Raw genomic sequence first — 19,254 nt, forward strand, 5'->3', positions numbered from 1 at the left:
AAATTGAAGCAGCTCTTAAAATCTGCTCCTACATTGAGAAAGGCTGACTATTCACATGGAAAGCCTATCATTATTACTGTTGATACAAGCCCAAACGGGATTGGATCGGCAATTAGGCAAGATGATGATGGGTTTTTCTTAAAAGATGGATACTTATGGAAACATGCTAAAAAGAAACAGGGTATGCCATTGTGAGTTTTGGGTGACAGAGCTTCATAAGTAAATGCTATGCAAGAAGTTCATGAAAGCTTGTGGGCTGGCCATAGAGGTGTTTGGGGTGCTTTCGCAAAGATCAAAGAAAGATATTGGTGGCAAGGTATGTTTAAGGATATTGCTCACTTTGTGAAAACATGTACGACATGTCAAATGTATTCATCTGTGAGACATCGGGATGGATTGCAACCCACATATCCATTGTCTCTTCATTTTAAGTGGGTGGTGGATTTAGTCACGATGCCTACAGGTCTTTGGCAAATGAGATATCTTGTGCTTGCCCGTGAAGACTTGACTAATCAAGTGGAAGGGAGAGCTCTGCGTACTAAGACAACAAGTGTAGTGTGTACTTTTCTCTTAGAAGAGATCTTTTGTAGGTATGGCTGTGTGGGTAAAATTACAGCAGATAGAGGTAAGCTGGATACAGATGAAACTCATGATTTCTTTGCACGGTTGGGGATAAAGCTTGCTTTAACTTCAGCCTATAACCCTTAAGGAAATGGAAAAAGTGAAAGAGGTCATTCACCTATTGTGAAGGCATTGGCAAAAGCATGGGGAGAGAAGATAAAAGAGTGGCCATGATTGCTCCCTTATGCCTTGTGGACTGACAAAATAACTCATAGTGTTGTTACGGGATATATGCCTGCAAAATTGATGTATGGACAAAAACCTATCATGCCGATAGAAGAGATGACAGTCACATGAAGTTGCTACCTTGGGAGGAGGAGTTGAATCGAGAGGAGTTGTTGGCCTTATACATTAGATAGTTGGAAAGAAAGTCAGAAGACATAGAGGCAACAATTGCAAAGTTAAGGGCGACAAGGATATAGAACAATAAATAGTTTGACAAAAGACATAGATTGAGGCCAAGAACCATACAAGATGGGGATTGGGTATTGGTTTATGATAGCAATTTAGACAACCAGCATAGTGCCATGCGTAAAGTTTCCAAACGATGGTTTGGACCGTGTGTGGTAAGATAGGTGTTTGATAATGCTACTTATGCATTAAATGAGTTGGATGGGACAACCATAAAACTTTCGGTAGCAAGGAAAAGAATCAAATTATTCAAGAGGCGGGAATCTAATGCCTATGAGTTGCCAGAATTTGAAGAAAATAGTGGCCATGATACAGGGGCTAGTCAGGAAGATATGGAAGATGAAGAAACAAAGGATATAGTTGCAGAGGATGAGGAGGACTCAGAATCCGGTGACAACTAGGATTTTGGCACATACCGGAGGATGTGTAGATTCAGAGGGGATGGATGTCGTGCCACTACGTGGACATAGTGTAAAAAACTCCGAAGTGCATCCTCATCCGACTTTCTTATTGATCAAGAGAGTCAATGACATCTGAGTCATTAGTGCTAGTGTGAGTGGCATGGATGGTCCAAAAATACTAGATTTTTGGACAATATTAGCCTATTTTAGATATGTTTGATATTATTTATTGTAAATATCCAAAAAAGCTAGGAAAACTTCTAGATTAGGATAGCATGCAAAAAGCAAGTTTGCTTTTTCAGCCAATTTTGGGATTTTTCATAAAAAAGAAAGATTGGCGAAATTGCGCATGTTGCAATCGCAGTTGACAGGTAGAAAACAACACTTTGAACTGAGAGAGGAAGAAGAAGTGATCTGGGAGATCCTTGATCAGGTGTCGTGCAGTTTTACCCCCTTTCGGAGCCAACGGAGCCATCAGATTTGGGTTCCGAGCAGCAGAAAAAAGCTGTTGTTTTGGATGCACGTTGTTGGTCTACGAGGGAGCTCCAAGAGATCTAATGCTTGGAGATTGCTTCTGAGTAGTGCCAGACAAGGAATTTCAGGTTCTGTCAATACATATTGATTCAATTCATTGTGCTTTGTCTTTATCGTGTTTACCTCTTGTCTATTATTTTTCTTCTCTTCCATCTCCTATCTCTACTTCCTTCTATCTCTGATCCCCAGTGGATACAACCCTTCGACAAAAACCCCTCCGACAATGTGGGGATCAAGGCAAGGACCAAAGTTATCATGACATGATTGGGATGCAGACCATGACCGGTCTTCCTCCCATTCCCTATCCATTCACATTTTTATTCCCTTCTCATTTTCTAAGACCTCTGTTCCATGTCTCACTCTCATAGTACCCCAAGTGCACATGCCCGTCCTTCCAAAATCTTTCCCCCAACCAGAGGATGGATGGTACTAACTATACCATTCATGCAAGATTGAAACCATCCTCAACACCTTTGACCTTTGGGATTTCATTACCGTCCCTCATCCCCAACCTCTAGTGGATTCCATTTAGGTGCTTCCACACATTCGGCAACCCTCTAAGACACACTCATTTGACAAGCCCGCTCTTTCTCTTCTTGCACCACTATGATTTTTGTCCTTGTTCACATCAAAGCATATGCACAATTGTCGAGATCTAAACCCAATTATTATCCTTACACCAGGTCAAGTCAATTGCTATTTGGATGACTCTCGAGATAAGGCTACAACATATTTACCCCTTATTCGAAAGTGGGACTTGGGAGATTTCCAAATTCTCTAATATGGTGTTCTTCTCGAAATTTGTAGCAAGGGGCAATCCTGTCGTACTAGCATGAATCTTGCATTCTTTCAAATTTTTACACAAAGCCTCTCTATATAAATCATTGTCTCGACGATTATGATTTGGACTATCACACTAAATATGCATGGAGAAAAATCTTTCCTTAGGTGGATCCTTTGAAGCTACTGATCTTTCCAAATCTTCAAGCTTTGCAAGCTTAATTTGCGAATTCGTGTATTCTTGATTTGATTATCAATTACATTATTCTTTGATGGAACAGCTCTCCTAGACATTGATGGTAGATACATCCCATAAACATACACATGAAATCCTAGTAAGAATAGATATCCTATAAGGTTTCAATCTATAGACACATAGAGTGTCATGACCCTATCAGCAATACAACCAAGATATTGATTATTGCATTGGTAAGCTTGAATTTTAGTGGTGAACTATAACTTTGCAAAGTGATTCAAAGATTGAGATGCTTCCTTTCATACATAAGATATATGCACTTAAGAAACACAATAAATCTTGTATGGTTTATGTCACTAGAATTGAGGAAATTGAATCTTCTACTTTTATTTCCATATAAAACTATTTCCTTGATACTTAGTCACTAAGATTGAAGAAATTGAATCTTCCACTCTTAGACCCACAAAACAACATTTCCTCAATACTTCTAAATGTTTTTGTAAATTTTCCCACTATGAAGAACCACATCGATACTTATGAAGGAGATTCAAGATAAGTTAGCATCCCTTGGGGAGGGTCATCTAGTCGGAGGACTGCTTGCGACACTCTTGTCACATCTTCTATCCCCACGCATCCATCTCTTCTACACCAGCCTCCTCAGCTCACACGTGGCACACCATCACATGCAAGGCATAGTTACTTGGAATGGGAACGGGAACGGGAACGGGAACCCTTGGAACGGGGGGAACGTCCAAGGTCAAGGAACAGGAACGGTAGGAACGGGACAAGTTGAAACTCATTATAGCCCGAGTAAAGATCACCCAAAGAATAGATCGCTCTGCCTACAAAAGCCTCTGCAAATTCATCAACCACGGGACCTGCATCCACATTTCTTATGGTCACTTTATTGACCGGTTGCATGTCTTGAATAAATCTCAAAACCCCATTCTTTTTGGGCACAGTAAACCAACGATTTGAGTACGGGACTGAAGAGGGCTCCAAGATCTTCATGCGAATCTTTTCATTTAGCAAATCCATTAGCTTTGGCAAGTAAGCTTTAGGCATTGGAATAGGCCTCAAGTTCCATGGTACATGTGGCACAGTAAATATTACCATAGGAGAGAGAACATTTGGATCCACACAACCTATTTTAGTTGGCTGAAATGCAAATGCCTTTCCATGCCTAGCCAACATCCACATAAAACAGTCTCTTTCAGCAGCTGGCAAAAGAAACCCTTCTGCACCAACTTTCAATTCTTGTAATGTTTTAGATATAAACTGATGACCTATATCTTTAGGATCCCATAAGCTTGGTTGCCTTGACACTTTTTCATACAAACCCTCACTTTTTGGTGGAAGTGGCAAAGCAATTGGTTTCACCTTTTTGTCAACTGTTCTTATACTTTGTCTCCACAAGTGCTTCAGCCCATTGTAATTCTTCCTACTGAGCAAACAATGCTATAACATCATACATGTCCAAAGAACATACTGACAACACTCTGTTTTTGGCCTAATTTTCTATAAATTTTAGCTATAGTGTCATTAATATTCAGCCCATAAAAGACGCGTGAAATGCCTTCATTTTCAACTAATAGTCCCAATGCTCTCAGTTCCTTGGTAGCCCGTTTCATAGATATGCGTTTAGCCTTGTATATAGCTTCTAGAGGCTGAAACCAACACGAACTGTTTGCTGTAAACTGAGAATACCCAATAGTACATACATGCTTCATTTCATCAAGAGGTGAGTATATCCTCTGAACAACATTATTGTAGCCCCACATTACAGCAATACTTAATGAAAATCTAGATCTTTAAATTTCCTTGCATTTGGAGCCAAAGGAGACTCTTGAAGCGTATCTCGATTTCTAGGATGATTAACACAAATAGTAAGAAATTGGACTGCTTTCCTTCCATCCTTGCTTTTGACTCTTGCATAAGCAGAACCATCATCAAGCACCTTTGTTTCCATATGTACTCCTGTAATACAAGGCTGTTCCAAAATCACCACATATGAGGAATTACCTTGCACAAAGAAGTGTTGCTCTTCTTGTACATCACCAATTGTCACTTTTACATTAGGACATGCAGCATAGAGCTCTCCCGAAGAATTATTTGCAGCCCTCATACGCCAACCATGATCAATGTCCACAAGCCATGTACCATTTTCATACAATCCAGGCTCAATGACATTAATCTCAGACCCATGGTCAAGTAAAGCAACACAAGGAGTTTCACGTTTCCCTATTTTCACTATCGTTTCAATGGTAGCCTTGGTCTAATGATTTTTTGTGTAATGACTTCGAGGAATAAATCCTAGAGTCTCTTCCCCATATCGTTGCATCTGCCTTACTCCACCATGCATATTGCTACAAGACAATGCATTTTCAGCCACTTTCTTATCTTTTTCACATGTTGTCCCCTAATTAGTAGCATCCTGCATAGATAATCCAGTACTTACTTCATGCTTATATTCAGCCGGAATACCCAACAAACCAGTTTCCTTTCAAATTGCAGCAATGCACTAGTGGTATCACTGAGAAACTGACGCTTCCTCTTAATTATGTCAATGATCTCATCATGAAATTCTCGCTTGGCGATGCCAAGCACCTCTCCCAAGGTGAATTCCACCCAACTGTTTAAGATCCATTCTTCAAGAACCTTCTTAAGATCTGTGGCTGTGTCATTGTTAGATTGTAACTTATATCCTGGCTACTTTCCTTTCTTTTTGCCCTCTTGTTTGTTATCTTGTTTTTGCTTCTGACTGACCTCTTCCATAACATGCTTGGGAGGTGGTTGATTTGTAGCTTTAGGCTGATCCACACTTCTTCTTGTTACTCTTTTAGATGTTCCTGCATTATCTTCATCTCTCTTTCGTTTCTCTTCCACAAGCACATCCGTGTTTTGTACCTTTGCTAGATATGCATACACTGAATATGCATCTACTGGTGAGTCCCAACTAGTTATGTCACGAATGTCTTGCCTTGCATGAGACATTTCACTATCAGAAACTTTTTTCTTTTCAGCTGCATGCAATGCATGCGTCCATATTGCAGCCTTTGGACCAACTATTACTTGGCCATGCATTCTATCCAACTGTAGATCAAAAGTAGAAGCATGTACAGCCGCATAAGCATTTTGGACAGCCAAGTCTTCCAACAACTTCTGCATACCTCCCTTTCCAAAATTCAAAGCAAGAGGCAATCTCGTTTCTTGTGCATGGATCTTGCCATCTTTCCAAAAGATGAGCTGTCGTGCCAAGGCCTCCTAATAGACAGCACAATCCTTTCTCTCATGCTGCAAACTATCACACCACATATATCTTTTTCCTGGCTTAAGGGTTGTTGCCCATCCCCTTTCCTCTTGTCCTTTTTTATTCAATTTTGCAACCTTCAATTGAAGATCTCGGATATCTTTGACCAATTTGTTTAAGACATCTTTCCTAACAATGGAAACAATAGCAGGTACAACCATAGGTTTAGCCACAGAAGTGAGTGGCTTACTGGATACATCAAGTGTTTTGCCCGTAACAGTGAGCAAGCTAGAGACATGCAATCTTTCTCTTCTTCTATGCTTTTTCACAAGTGCAGTAACAGCTTCTTTGATATGTCTCTACTTTGTTTTAAGACCTGTCTCTGTAGTCTGATCCTCTAGCAAATCACCAAGCTTCTCTTAAAGCTCAAGATTTGCTACTTGCAAAAACAATTCAATTTTTTGACTTGCAAGAGCTTGCTGTTCTACAAGATCTAACGGCTCAAATCAACTTTCAAATTCTCTTAACAATTTTGTAGCCACAAGACCCTTATTGGGTTGTGTAATCCACTCCTGAAAAGTCTTACGCGTAATCAATGTAAAATTCTTCCCTCAGTGTCTTCTTGAAAACTACCCAGTCAACATCTTGCATGTACAATTCAATAATTCATGCTTTTAGTTCATGTACAGTAACACGTACAAAATACCGGCTCCATGCAAGCTGAGCCACTTCAAAGAATTTCATCTTTTGAGCATAGGTATGTATATATGCAGATACATTTCAACTTCATTTCATGCTCAATTGCTTGCAGAGCATTCATCACAACACTTTTTCTTTGAGCAGAAGCCTGCATCACCTGTTGTTGTTGTTGTACCTCCATAAGCATATTCATATTCTGCACCAATTGTTGCAAAACATCATTGGAAATTGTGCTCGAAAGTTCTCCTATCTTGTCTTTCCTTCTGATAACCTTTCATGTCGGGTTCATCAATGTCGGAGGGGTTTTTGTCGAAAGGTCGTATCCACCGGGGATCAGAGATAGAAGGAAGTAGAGATAGGAGATGGAAGAGAAGAAAAAGAATAGACAAGAGGTAAACACGATAAAGACAAAGTACAATCAATTGAATCAATGTGTATTGACAGAACTTGAAATTCCTTGTCTGGTACTACTCAGAAGCAATTTCCAAGCATTAGATCTTCTAGAGCTCCCTCGTAGACCAAAAATGTGCATCCAAAACAACAACTTCTTTTCTACTGCTCGGAACCCAAATCTAATGGCTTCGTTGGCTCCGAAAGAGGGTTAAAACCCTAAGATGCCTGGTCAAAGATCTCGCAGATCACTCCTTCCTCTCTCAGTTCAAAGTGATGTTTTGCGATTGCGACGTGCACGATTTTGCCAATGTTTCTTTTTTATGAAAAATCTCAAAACTGGCTGAAAAAGCAACTTGCTTTTTGCATGCCATCCTAATCTAGAAGTTTTCCTAGCTTTTTCAGATATTTACAATAAATAATATCCAACATATCTAAAATAGGCTAAAATTGTCCAAAAATCTAGTATTTTTGGACCATCCGTGCCACTCACACTAGCACTAATGACTCAGATGTCATTGACTCTCTTGATCAATAAGAAAGTTGGATGAGGATGCACTCCGGAGGTTTTCACACTGTGTCCATGTAGTGGCACGACAACGTATCCTCATGATCATGATGGTCTTTGTGATGATCCTCCTGATCTGGACAGTACTTGGGATAATCCTCACCATCTTATTGGCCTTCACAGCAATCCTCTTGGACTCAACTGAGCTCCTGATCCCTACAGTCCTGCCAATCAGAGCGGTCAGACATCTCAAATCCTTTGAATCTGCTAAAGAAAGGTTGGTTGCAAATGATCTAGTAGTTGTGTCCTCAATGGAGCCTGCATGGGACCAGCATGATCAGGCCAAGAAGAGGGCAGAAGGGGGGAAAATGCAGCAGGCTGGGATCTCTTGGTGTCACACACTAGGCAAATGATACCATGTGAGAGTGCAGTACAGAAGCAAGAAAGAACACACACACACACACACACACACACACACACACACACAGATCGCAGATAGAAGTGAAGGAAACAAAAGACTGATCTGAACGAATGTAAAGAAAGCTGAATACACAGCTGCTGCATGTGTGTCCACTGCCACATCAATGAGAGCATTGGACTGTGAAAGCAGCAGAGGCTAACTGAGGAGAGAGGAGAGAAGATGACGCTGGTGGCTGGAAGATGAATGCCGCAGTGTTGAGAAGAGGGGAGGCTGATTGCAATGATGGAGCAGCAGGAGACCAGTCTTAAGAATAGGGAGCACTCACATGATCTGTTTAATGCTGGTTGGAACGCAGTCAAAACTGCTGACTGCCCACAAAAGTGGCCACTTGCAAAATATGCTGCCGTCCTGCTGTCTGTCCTGATCTGGAACTGTCTGTCTGACCTGGGAATGGCCATGAATTGCAGAAAAAAAGTTATCTGCTGTAAAGAGGGAGCCATGTGGGCTGCAGGACATACTGGACAGGGTTGAGAATGCCATGGACAAGATGGAGAAACCCTAATCTCCACCTGATATGCGTATGACAAAGGTTGCTGTTACAAACAAAAGACTTACATACACAATGTGTCAGAGCTCCAAATGTCCTCCCCCCACTTTAACAGAGGTTCACAACCAGGAGATGAATGTAGAAGAAGACAGATAAAAACATGTCTGTTAACAGTTTTGAGCTGATGGGTAGACTTCCTCACAGCTACTTTGCTGATCATACCCCAAGTTACAGGTCAGAAACTTTCAAAGAGTTGAATAGTTGTGCTGCAACTTTGAGGAAATGCTCAAAGAGTTGAATGGTTGTGCTGCAACTTTGACTATTAAGCCGCTACTGTTAGTTTTTTGTGTGGTGATTACTAAACTGCTGCCTTGACAAGGGGTCAGTGTAGTGTCCAGCACAGCTGTTGTGCTTTGCTTATGCTGGAAAGAGAGGAGACTGGAAAGCAAATTTCTTTCTACAAAAAAAATCTGGTGAATTGATCAATGAGAGCCAATTCTCTGTTCCTTCAAGTGTTCGAATGTTTCCAATTTCTGAAGTGAGGTGTTTGACCTTTCATAACATGCAGCAGATGTGCTATCCTAAGGTTCAAATCAATTCATAGCTCTGAATACAATGTGGTATAGCTTAGTGGCTTGGACAGAAATAAGATCCTGTGGGCTTGATTGCAGGTATGGAGTGCTCCCCTCGTTTTTCAGCAGATCCAAGGTCCGGAGTACTTCAGTAATGATGCAAATGATTTTATCTGCGAATTTACTGAGGTGGAGTGGTTTCGCACAAGAGACTTTCTAGAAGAAGGTATCATGGGGCAATCCTTTAGCTACTGTATGGAACTCCCCCAGGACAAAGACAAGGCATTGGACCACTTGATCAGTGCAGAATTAGACTTCCCTTTACAGGAAAAACACTTATCAATAACACCTGGATTCCCTTACAGCGTACCTCAAGCAGTTGTTACTCCCATTTTGTCTTCCTCGTATGTCAACAGACTACCTTTCGAGGTGATATTTTCTTTGAATTCCCTTGTTCAGCATGGATATCTGAGTGGACCTGACCTCAACCAACAATTCATCCAGTTGCTTGAACCCAGCATGGAGATGCCTGTGCAAAGCATAGTCTTCTTGTTGGAAAGGTTAAAAAGAAGAAAAGATACATGCTATAATCCAGAAAATTGGTTCAGATCTCAGAGAAATAAACTTTTGCATAGAAAGTCTCGCAGTAATAGGTTCACAGACTGGTTAGATGATGATCTAGTATGGATACGCAGAGTGTATGTTAGTCCATCTAGGGTTTATTTTGAGGGCCCAGAAGCTGATATCTCCAACCGTGTGACAAGACACTACATAAAGAATATAGATAATTTTTTGCGAATCAGTTTTGTGGATGAGGATTATGAACAAATCCCCTCAACTGCACTGACCCTTCCGAAAAAGTTGCAATCATCATCTCCTATTGCCTCTTCAGATATACAAAAACACATTTGTTCCGTCCTTTCCAGTGGTATCACAATAGGTGATAAGAAATTCGAATTTCTTGCTTTCTCATCAAGTCAATTACGAGAGAATGGTGTGTGGTTTTATGCTTCTGATCAAAATACATCAGCTGAAATGATCCGAAACTGGATGGGTGACTTCCTAGAAATCAGAAATGTGGCCAAGTGTGCAGCCAGAATGGGTCAGTCGTTCAGTTCTTCAACCAAATCACTGGATGTCTACCCTGGTGAAGTTTGCAAAATTCAAGACATTTGGGATGAGACCCATACGTACTGTTTCTCAGATGGAATAGGCAAGATTTCTGAAAGCTTTGCAACTGCTGTAGCTAAAAGGTGCAAGTTTCGGTGTGGTATACCTTCCCTATTTCAGATCAGGTATGGTGGTTATAAAGGTGTGGTTGCTGTTGATCCTAATAGTTATTACAAACTTTCTCTAAGGCCAAGTATGGATAAGTTTCCATCAAAACAAATTGGTTTGGATATTCTCAGCTGGAGCCATCCAATCCCAAGCTATCTAAACCGGCAAATCATTATTCTCCTTTCAACTCTAGGAGTGCAAGATATTGTGTTTGAGAACATGCAGAGAAAGGTGATGCAAAACCTGGATCAGATGGTAGAGGATCATGGAGTGGCTCTTGATGTCATGCAGACCTTTGGTAGTGGTGACTGTCAACAGTTGATAATACAAATGCTATCAGCTGGATATTACCCAGGCTGTGAACCATTCCTGAAAAGAATATTATATGCTTTTAGAGCAATGCAGCTTATGGATCTTCAAAAGAAGTCACGAATCTTTGTTTCCAAAGGTCGACTTTTGATGGGTTGTATGGATGAAACAGCAACATTGAATTATGGTGAAGTATTTGTGTGTGTTTCTGCTTTGCCAGGTGGTCCACATAAGTTTTTTGGTGACGGTCTTGATCCAGTTCAGGTGCATGGGATAAACAGATCCTCCCAACCTGTATGTATTGTACGAGGAAGAGTTATTGTGGCAAAGAATCCTTGCCTTCATCCTGGAGATGTTCGTGTATTGACTACAGTTGATGTTCCGGCTCTCCATCATATGGTTGACTGTGTGGTGTTTCCACAAAAGGGTGCAAGGTGAGAACTAGTTAGGAATTCTAAAATTTTTCTTTGAATGATGTTAATGTTGTGCAATATGGATGCGATTTTCATTTTGTGAGTGGCAAGATAATTTCAAAGGAGTTAGTTGGTCATGATGTTCTATAATCACTATAAGGGCTATGCCATATCATATTACTAGGTCACACATTTGTGCATGGATTATAGGGCCGTTAAGGAATATTAATATGACCTGTGTAGGAGCTAGCATATCTATGACAATGCTACCTGGGATGCTTACTTTAGTGCTAAACTGAAATTTCTGCAAGATGTGTAATTTCCATATATGAAGATATGTGACCACCAGGGAAAAGTGTAAGATTTTGTTCTAATTCACAGATTTCCCCCCAAGTGTTGTGCTAATATACAAATTCACAACAGGAACTTTAGTAAAACTTTGAAAATTTGGCTGCAGGCCCCATCCGAGCGAATGTTCTGGCAGTGACCTGGATGGAGATCTTTACTTTGTGAGCTGGGATGAACAGTTAATTCCTCCTCAGGTAGATCCACCAATGGATTATTCACCACCTAAACAGCAAGAGCTGGATCATCCAGTAACAATTCAGGCATGAGATAAGGAATCCCTCTCTTTTTCTTCTTTGTAAAATGTAATGTATTAAAAAGAATCCAGCATATTTGAGCCATCCAGCCAACACGCTAGTCCTATGTAAGTGATGTTAAAACTCAAAGAGAGGTTAATGTGCCAAATCTAGTATCCTGACCGCCTGAAACCATGGTTGAAGCTTCTCCTTTTCAATCACCCAAGCTGCTCCCAGAAAACAGAGTTGCCAGAGTAGTAATGTTGAATCCATGCCACACACACGAAGAAATGCCCGATTCAGAATAAAAAAGTAAGTAATTCCTTGTCAACTATATATGCTGTAATTCCCACCATCAGAAAAATTGAAGAGGATCTGATGTTCTGCTTCCAAAGGTCCTCCAGGAAAGTGTCCAAATATCCAGTCTGCAGGCTTGATGATGTGCAATGGCCTGTCGCATAGCAAGATAGATAAGACCATACTTAATGAGCCACTAGGTATGAGTTGAATAAATAAGAAAGTCTCCATGCGAGTCATACAAAAGACACAATGACTTGGGTTGATCTTTCTCTGGCTTAGCTGATGACCAGTTGGTAATCCTCTCACAAGTCCCCAAAAGACACTTTCAAAATGATAAACTTTTTAAATGCGCTCAATGACGGACCCTTGAAAGGTGCCACCAATGATCCATGGTGCTCAAAGTTGTAAGGCCCCTATTATGAGGAGATCCCATGTGTGAGCTTGGGTGGCCCCTTATTTTTGGGGGGGTCCTAGGGGGAGCAACATCTCCCCCCCTAGTGGGGGGTCAGGGGCGCAGGACCCCTGACCCAATGGTAAAGGGAGTATTCCTTGGCTAAGTAGCACGGGTTCATAATATAGTAGGTTGGTTAGGTGAACCTAACCGTTTTTGTGGGCTATAAAAAGGCAATCCCCTCAAAACCATGATTATCTATCTAGTCAAATTTTTTCCAATTAGCTTTAAGCTCATGTGTCGTGATTGCTATCTAAGCTTCACAGTGGAAGCACAAGGGTGGTGGATAGAGCCATCTTGTATTAGTCTATTTGGAATGAAAGAAATTTCTGTTCTTCTCTAATTTGTTGTGTAGTCTCTATTCCTTGCTCAGATTTTGCAGAGTGTGCTGTGTAATCTTTATAAGACTGCACTTGTAGATCTATCTATAAGAGCTTCTGAATTCTTAGACTTCTAGTTGCTTCATTGTCCCTTTTCAACAAGGGCAAGAATGGGGCTCAAAGTCAACACATGCTGAATGAGATGGTACCAAAGCGCCAATAAACTGTAGGCACATTAGATATCTATCATGCCCTCTTGAAAGAAAGCAATCTTTAAGGTGCACAACTCTCAATCTTGTATTAATTGATGTCTAGCACATTGCTTCCGAGTTGACTTATTGGAACAATAGAGCAGGAGTCAGTACAATAGATTACCTCATGGGTCACCTACACTGATGCAAGACATATAGGACTTCTATTTCAGGCAGACCTCTTGGGCTAGTAGTGCACTATGCATGTGACATCTGCTCCATTATCTAGATACTAAAATGACCACTTCACCAAAGAGACGTCTAGAATCTATAGCGGTACAGTTTATAATGGGCTTTCACTCTCTATCCATACATATCTTTAGAGAAGCTCATAGCGAGCTTGGCAAAGGTTTGAAACATTGCGAAACTTATGCCTTCCCACACGAAACTCAACAAGGACCCCCCACCCCACTCGATTCCCCAAAACAGCTAGTATGATGATTGATATTGCAGCATGCGAAACAAAGTACAGCAAGAAATCACACTTTTGGCCACACAACACATAAGCAAGCAAAGAGGCTCATGTGAGGCCTTGTACAAAAGAAGAGGTGTAACTACCTAGCAAGGATAGAGAACGAAGTGTATGAAATCTTTCTAGGGAATTACAGCAAAAGAGCATGGAAGAAGCTTCAGGAGAAAGGACTCCATCCCCATTGTGGCACCAGAGATATGGCACAACTATATATACTAGGGATCCATATGATGTTCCACAATAGCCATTGATTACTGCATCTCACTATAGTCAATTCAATAATGGGCAATTTCTTTACATAGAGCATGGTTTTAGAGGCCATTAGCAGATTGCACACAGGCAATGCTCAAGACTTAGATGGTGTAGTGATTGAGCATTTTTCATATGCCAAGGATATAGTGGCTGGGCTCTCAGCACACATGTTTAATAGAGCCATTAGTGAGGGTTTTCCAAGCAATTAGACTAAGAACACGATCATGCCACTTTTCAAGAGTAGAAATGCTATGCTCCCCAACACTATCATGAGCGCAAACTAGCTAGCCAAGATTTACCTATTTGTCCTGGAGCATGAGCTGAGTATTTGGACAAAGAAGCATAGATATAGAGCCTTGGGGCAAGCTTGCTTCAAGAGAGGCTACGCTACCTCAGATCACGTGTTTATACTTAGAGCCATCATAGGGGAGGGATGGGTACATGGGAAGACAATCTACTATTGTTTTGTGTAAGAAAGCATTTGATATGATACCGTGTGCCAAACTATTGAAGTGGTTGCAAGACCTAAGAGTACCAAATAAAATGCAAATGGGAGAGAAAGGCACTATATGAGTCTATGATCAATCAAGTACGGCCACCAAAAGGCATTTCTATTACATTAACCAATACTATTGGGGTGAAGCAAGGCTATCACCTACACTATTTGGACACATATGAGATAGCAGAATGCATAGGAAGACTAGGAGGCCCTGGAGCAAGACTAGTTCGAGTCTTGATTTCTAGTCTCTTGTACACAAATGACATAGTGCTAATTTCAGACTTATCAGAAGGCTTATTGTGACATATGGATGCTTTGTAGACTTTCTATACTAACAGAGACTGATCTGGAAATCAAGGGAAACAAATTTTTAACACTACTCACTCTTGGATGACTAGATCAGATCATCAGTTTACTCTTGGTGGGGAGGTCATTGAGATTGTTCGATCTATGTGTATCTACGCATTACTTTTAGAGGACCATGTTATTACATGAGAGAGGCTGCCGTACTAGATTGCACATGGGTTTGCAGCCCTTGGTGCCCTAGAATGACAACATGCAAACATACAATTCCAGGAACTACACACTAAGTTAAGGTTATATGAGACACTGGTCACACCAACCCTTCTACATGGAGCAGAGATCTTGGGACCCAGCTTATATTGCACCAGAAAAGAGCGGCTGGTATGGCAGGATGATCCAAAGAGGGATCGTTATGATGGATGGTAGCCCATATAGAGACAATTAGTATGATGATAGCACGCATGAGTCGCAGCAAACCGTCAATGCCACATGAGATTATCATAGCAGAGCTAGGTGCAGCACCCCTCATGACAGAGGCTCTGTTTCATGTGGTGACATTTCTTCATCAATTATGGGATCTTCCATACCAATTGGTATGCCTAGATGCGCACCAAGATGAGGCTTGAGCTTACATGAGATCAGAATAGAGGCTCTACCACATTTTGATTAAAGTCTAGATTATCCCCACCTCTTACTCAGCCATCCAGAGTTAAACCAAGTGATTAGAATGGATATTGTATGAGTGGACATAGAGTATGACTTGGATGCATCCTGTACAACAACTTGGCAAGAAGATGGAATATCAAACAAACATTTTGCAGTTATTTGAGGATGGCTTCAGCATACGACCATATCCCAACCTCTTACTCAGCCATCCAGACTTAAACCAAGCGATTAGAATGGATATTGTGTGGCTGGACATGGAGTATGACTTGGTTGCATCCTGTACAACAACTTGGCAAGAAGATGGCACATTATCAAACATACATTTTGTGCTTATCTGAGGAGGGCTTCACCATATGACCAGCCTATAAGGACACCCTCTTGTCACACAGCCTCAAATGCACCATAGATCAACTCTGTACATCTTCCTAGAGAGTTTTTTTTCTTTGGTGGGGCGGGGGACAGGAGGGTGGGAGGGTGGGAGAGGCGGGTAATGTGTGGGTGGGTCACACCTAAAATGAAAAAAAACCCTTTCTTAGACCCTTTTTAACATACAAACCCCCTTCCCGGCCCGCTGCAAAAAAAAAATATTCACATTAGTTGACGATAGAGACTAGGAAATTTGAGGACATATCCCCAAAACATCACATGTGCCAGCTCTCTAGAGTGGAGGTTTAGTTCAGGGAACGCTACACTTGCCGATGCATGCTGCATTCTGCAATCAGAGGAAGATACCATGACCTCTTTAGGAAGGGTTCTGGACCTCTATGCTGGATCATGGAGTTTGAGAATCAGAGATGTTTGGGCTACTTCTGTTAGAGCTTCAGTGACACAGGGAGACCTCATGAGAGATAGGAGGGAAGCACCATCAGAGTGACCCAAACAAAGTTGTGATTGACTTCTTTACTAGGGTGAGAACTAGTACCTGCCAACACCCTCCCTAGCCCCTCATAGGAGACCACCTCTAGCTTAGGGCAAGACAACATTGCGAGGCATCACCTTGGAGCAAGCGTTGGCCCTAGGTTGAGTGAGACGCCCTAGACCCCTTGGGAGACGAGCCCACAGCTCTCACCATCATGAATCCATGCCATCATTACCCACTACAAGAGGTACCAATCGAGACACCTCACCTCTAAAATGATACATTAGATCCTACAACGTCCCATGATATGGATCCTAAAGGCTAGACCAAACATGTGAGGACATTACCTTAGTCATTACTCTATTACTTCGGCCAGCCTTTTCTCAGAAGTAGATTGTTTTTTGACTTACCTTTTATCCTTGCATAGACATAGGAGCTCTCATGTTTTACAACTACATACCTTTGTCTAGATTTTCTTTTTGCATAGCCTGATATCGTAGTTTTCACAGCCTCACAATGATGCTTAATGTCAGCTGGTTTGATAGTGTTGTGCTTTTATATTCCACAACAAGAACACACCTCTCATGCACTACTTGTTGAGGTCTCATCGGCCACGTTGGCCTTTTGTAATGCTAATAAACTCTACCCCCGCATGCCCCACACACACCCCCCCCCCCCCCCCCCCCCGCAAAAAAAAGAAACAACAACCCATCTCTTGTCATCCAGCCGCGTCTTCAGCCCACATGCTCCAATATCATTCCATGTCCATCTCCTGGTTATGAACCTCCATCTATGCAAGACGAGGAAGTTTGGAGCTCGAGCACTAGTCAAAAGTCCATCAACCCTTTCCATCCACACTCAACAATCTTCATCTACGATGTGGTGGCACTAGCCCATATGGCAGTCAATCTTGGTGGTTGTGCAGCCCTAGTAATCATGCAGCAAACCAGTCATGATTCTCTCCACGTTGCTGCCATGTGGCCATTTTCACCCATTCTCGACTCCGAAGGGTCAATCATCACTTTTTTTACCTTTTTTCACAACCTATCCACAGGTTTTCAGGTGATCCCACCTGTTTATAACACGTCAGCCAGTTTTGATCACTTCGCCTATTTATGCCTGCTAACTTTTTGCCACTCATGGTTACCTCTTTATCTTTGATCACAGTCACTTTCTTACTTTCGCAGTATTCTTCATGCAGCCATCAGCATTTTCAATCCTCTCTCACTTATCGCCAGCTTTCTCATCCTCCCATTGCTCCATCTTGGTGCCCTCACTGCCCTGCCCTCTTTTGGCACTCAGGCAGGGGCTACTTTCCATCACATCAGTCTTGTGTGCAGTCCTCTTTCATTTAGCATTATACAGGTTCCTGAGCGTTGCTAGAATTCCACCCACTAAGGATTTAGCATGTTAGTAGTTGAATGGAGGATCCCTCCATATGTGACAATACTTCCCCTCCAGGAGACCAAGAGATAGCAAGACTGATGAAGAGATAGTAACACCTAGTTGTGATCCCACCTAAAGTGGCAAAATTTCCCATGGATTCAATCCAGCCTGTCCTAACAAAGCCATCGCCTTTAACATCCAAGGATGTGGAGTCGTATGTAGATCTTGGAATGATGCAATCACACATCCAATAAAGCCACTCCACTTGCAGTTTGGGAGTAGTTAGATGATTCCAAGAAGCTCAAGCCTAATCTTTTGTCATCTCGTTTCTTCCAGACCATGAATTGGATGTGCTGCATGAGTGTCCAAGGGTTTGTTTTACTATGGCAATAAACGTAAGAAAAAGGAGACGATGCTGATCAGGAGTATTAGAGAGCACGATGTAAGTAGGAATGTTGTCGAAGTGTTTGGGGTCGAAAGTCTACCACGGGGGTAAGAGATAGTAGGGTGAAGCGAGATTCAAGGAGAGCAATTGATGAAAGAGAAGGGGTTTAAAGAAATAGAAGATGTAGAATAATACTCATAGAGATAAAGCCTGTCAATTTATTTCAGCATCCCGAGAAGATAAATCTCTTGTAGACCAAAAACGTGCATAAAACAGTAGTTTCCTCTCTGTTGCTCAGACCGCCAATCTGATGCTTCCGTTGGCTCTGAAAGGGGGTTAAAATACTAGGATACGTATATTGAAGACTCCCTATGTTTAAAGAGGTTGATACATTTTCTAGCCACTGGAATCCTTAGAGCTGTCCCATCCATCTCATTTAATGCATAGGGAGCATTGTCAAAAACAAACCTTACCACATATGGATCAAACCACCGCTTTGCCATCTTTTAACTGGCACTATGCTGATTTTCCAAGCTGTTGTTATAAACAAGCACCAAGTCCCCTTCTTCTATAGCTCGTGGTCAAAGTCTATGCTGCTTGTTAAACCTCTTCTTGTTCTTGATCCTTGTAGTCTTTAGCGTTTTCATGGGTGTCTCAATGTCTTTAGGCCTTCTTTCTAACTATCTAATGCGTAGAACCAGCAACTCTTCTCTATTTAAACCCTCTTCCCATGGTAGAACACTCCAAGTAGCAATAGTATCCTTAATAGGCATGATGTTTGGCTGTTGTCCATACATTAATTCAGTAGGCATATACCCTGTAACTGCACTATCAGTGGTCCTATCAACCCACAAAGCAAAGGGTAATATTCTTGGCAACTCTTTCATCCTGCCCTTGCATGACTTTGCTAATGCCTTCACGTTCATTATTTGCTTCAGGATCGTAGGTTGAAGTTAAAGCTAGCTTGATACCCAATCATGAAAAGAAGTCACAAGCCTCATCCGCATCCAATTCTCTCTATCTACAACCACTTTACCGACACAAACATATCTGCAAAAGGCTTCTTCCAATAAGAACCTGCAAACCGCTTAAGTAGTCTTTGCACTAAGAGCTCGACCTTCCACTTGATTTGCCAAGTTTTCTTGTACAAGCACAAGATATCTCATATTCTATAAACCTGGAGGCATAGTAACCAAATC

At 41.5% G+C, this 19,254-nt stretch overlaps 1 protein-coding gene across 1 annotated transcript in view; it reads left to right on the plus strand.

Moving 5' to 3' along the window:
* Window positions 1-19,254, plus strand: part of LOC148014516 (putative RNA-dependent RNA polymerase 1) — a 104,106-nt gene that overhangs the window by 66,967 nt on the left and 17,885 nt on the right. The window contains exons 3-4 of the mRNA XM_087666643.1: window positions 9,430-11,351; window positions 11,788-11,938. Coding sequence (XP_087522769.1) covers window positions 9,430-11,351; window positions 11,788-11,938 — 2,073 coding nt within the window. The remainder of the gene's footprint in view (window positions 1-9,429; window positions 11,352-11,787; window positions 11,939-19,254) is intronic.

Source organism: Lygodium microphyllum, chromosome 25, assembly GCF_053477565.2.
Source record: "Lygodium microphyllum isolate KBCC chromosome 25, Lygodium_microphyllum_v1.1.10, whole genome shotgun sequence".
NCBI lineage: Eukaryota > Viridiplantae > Streptophyta > Polypodiopsida > Schizaeales > Lygodiaceae > Lygodium > Lygodium microphyllum.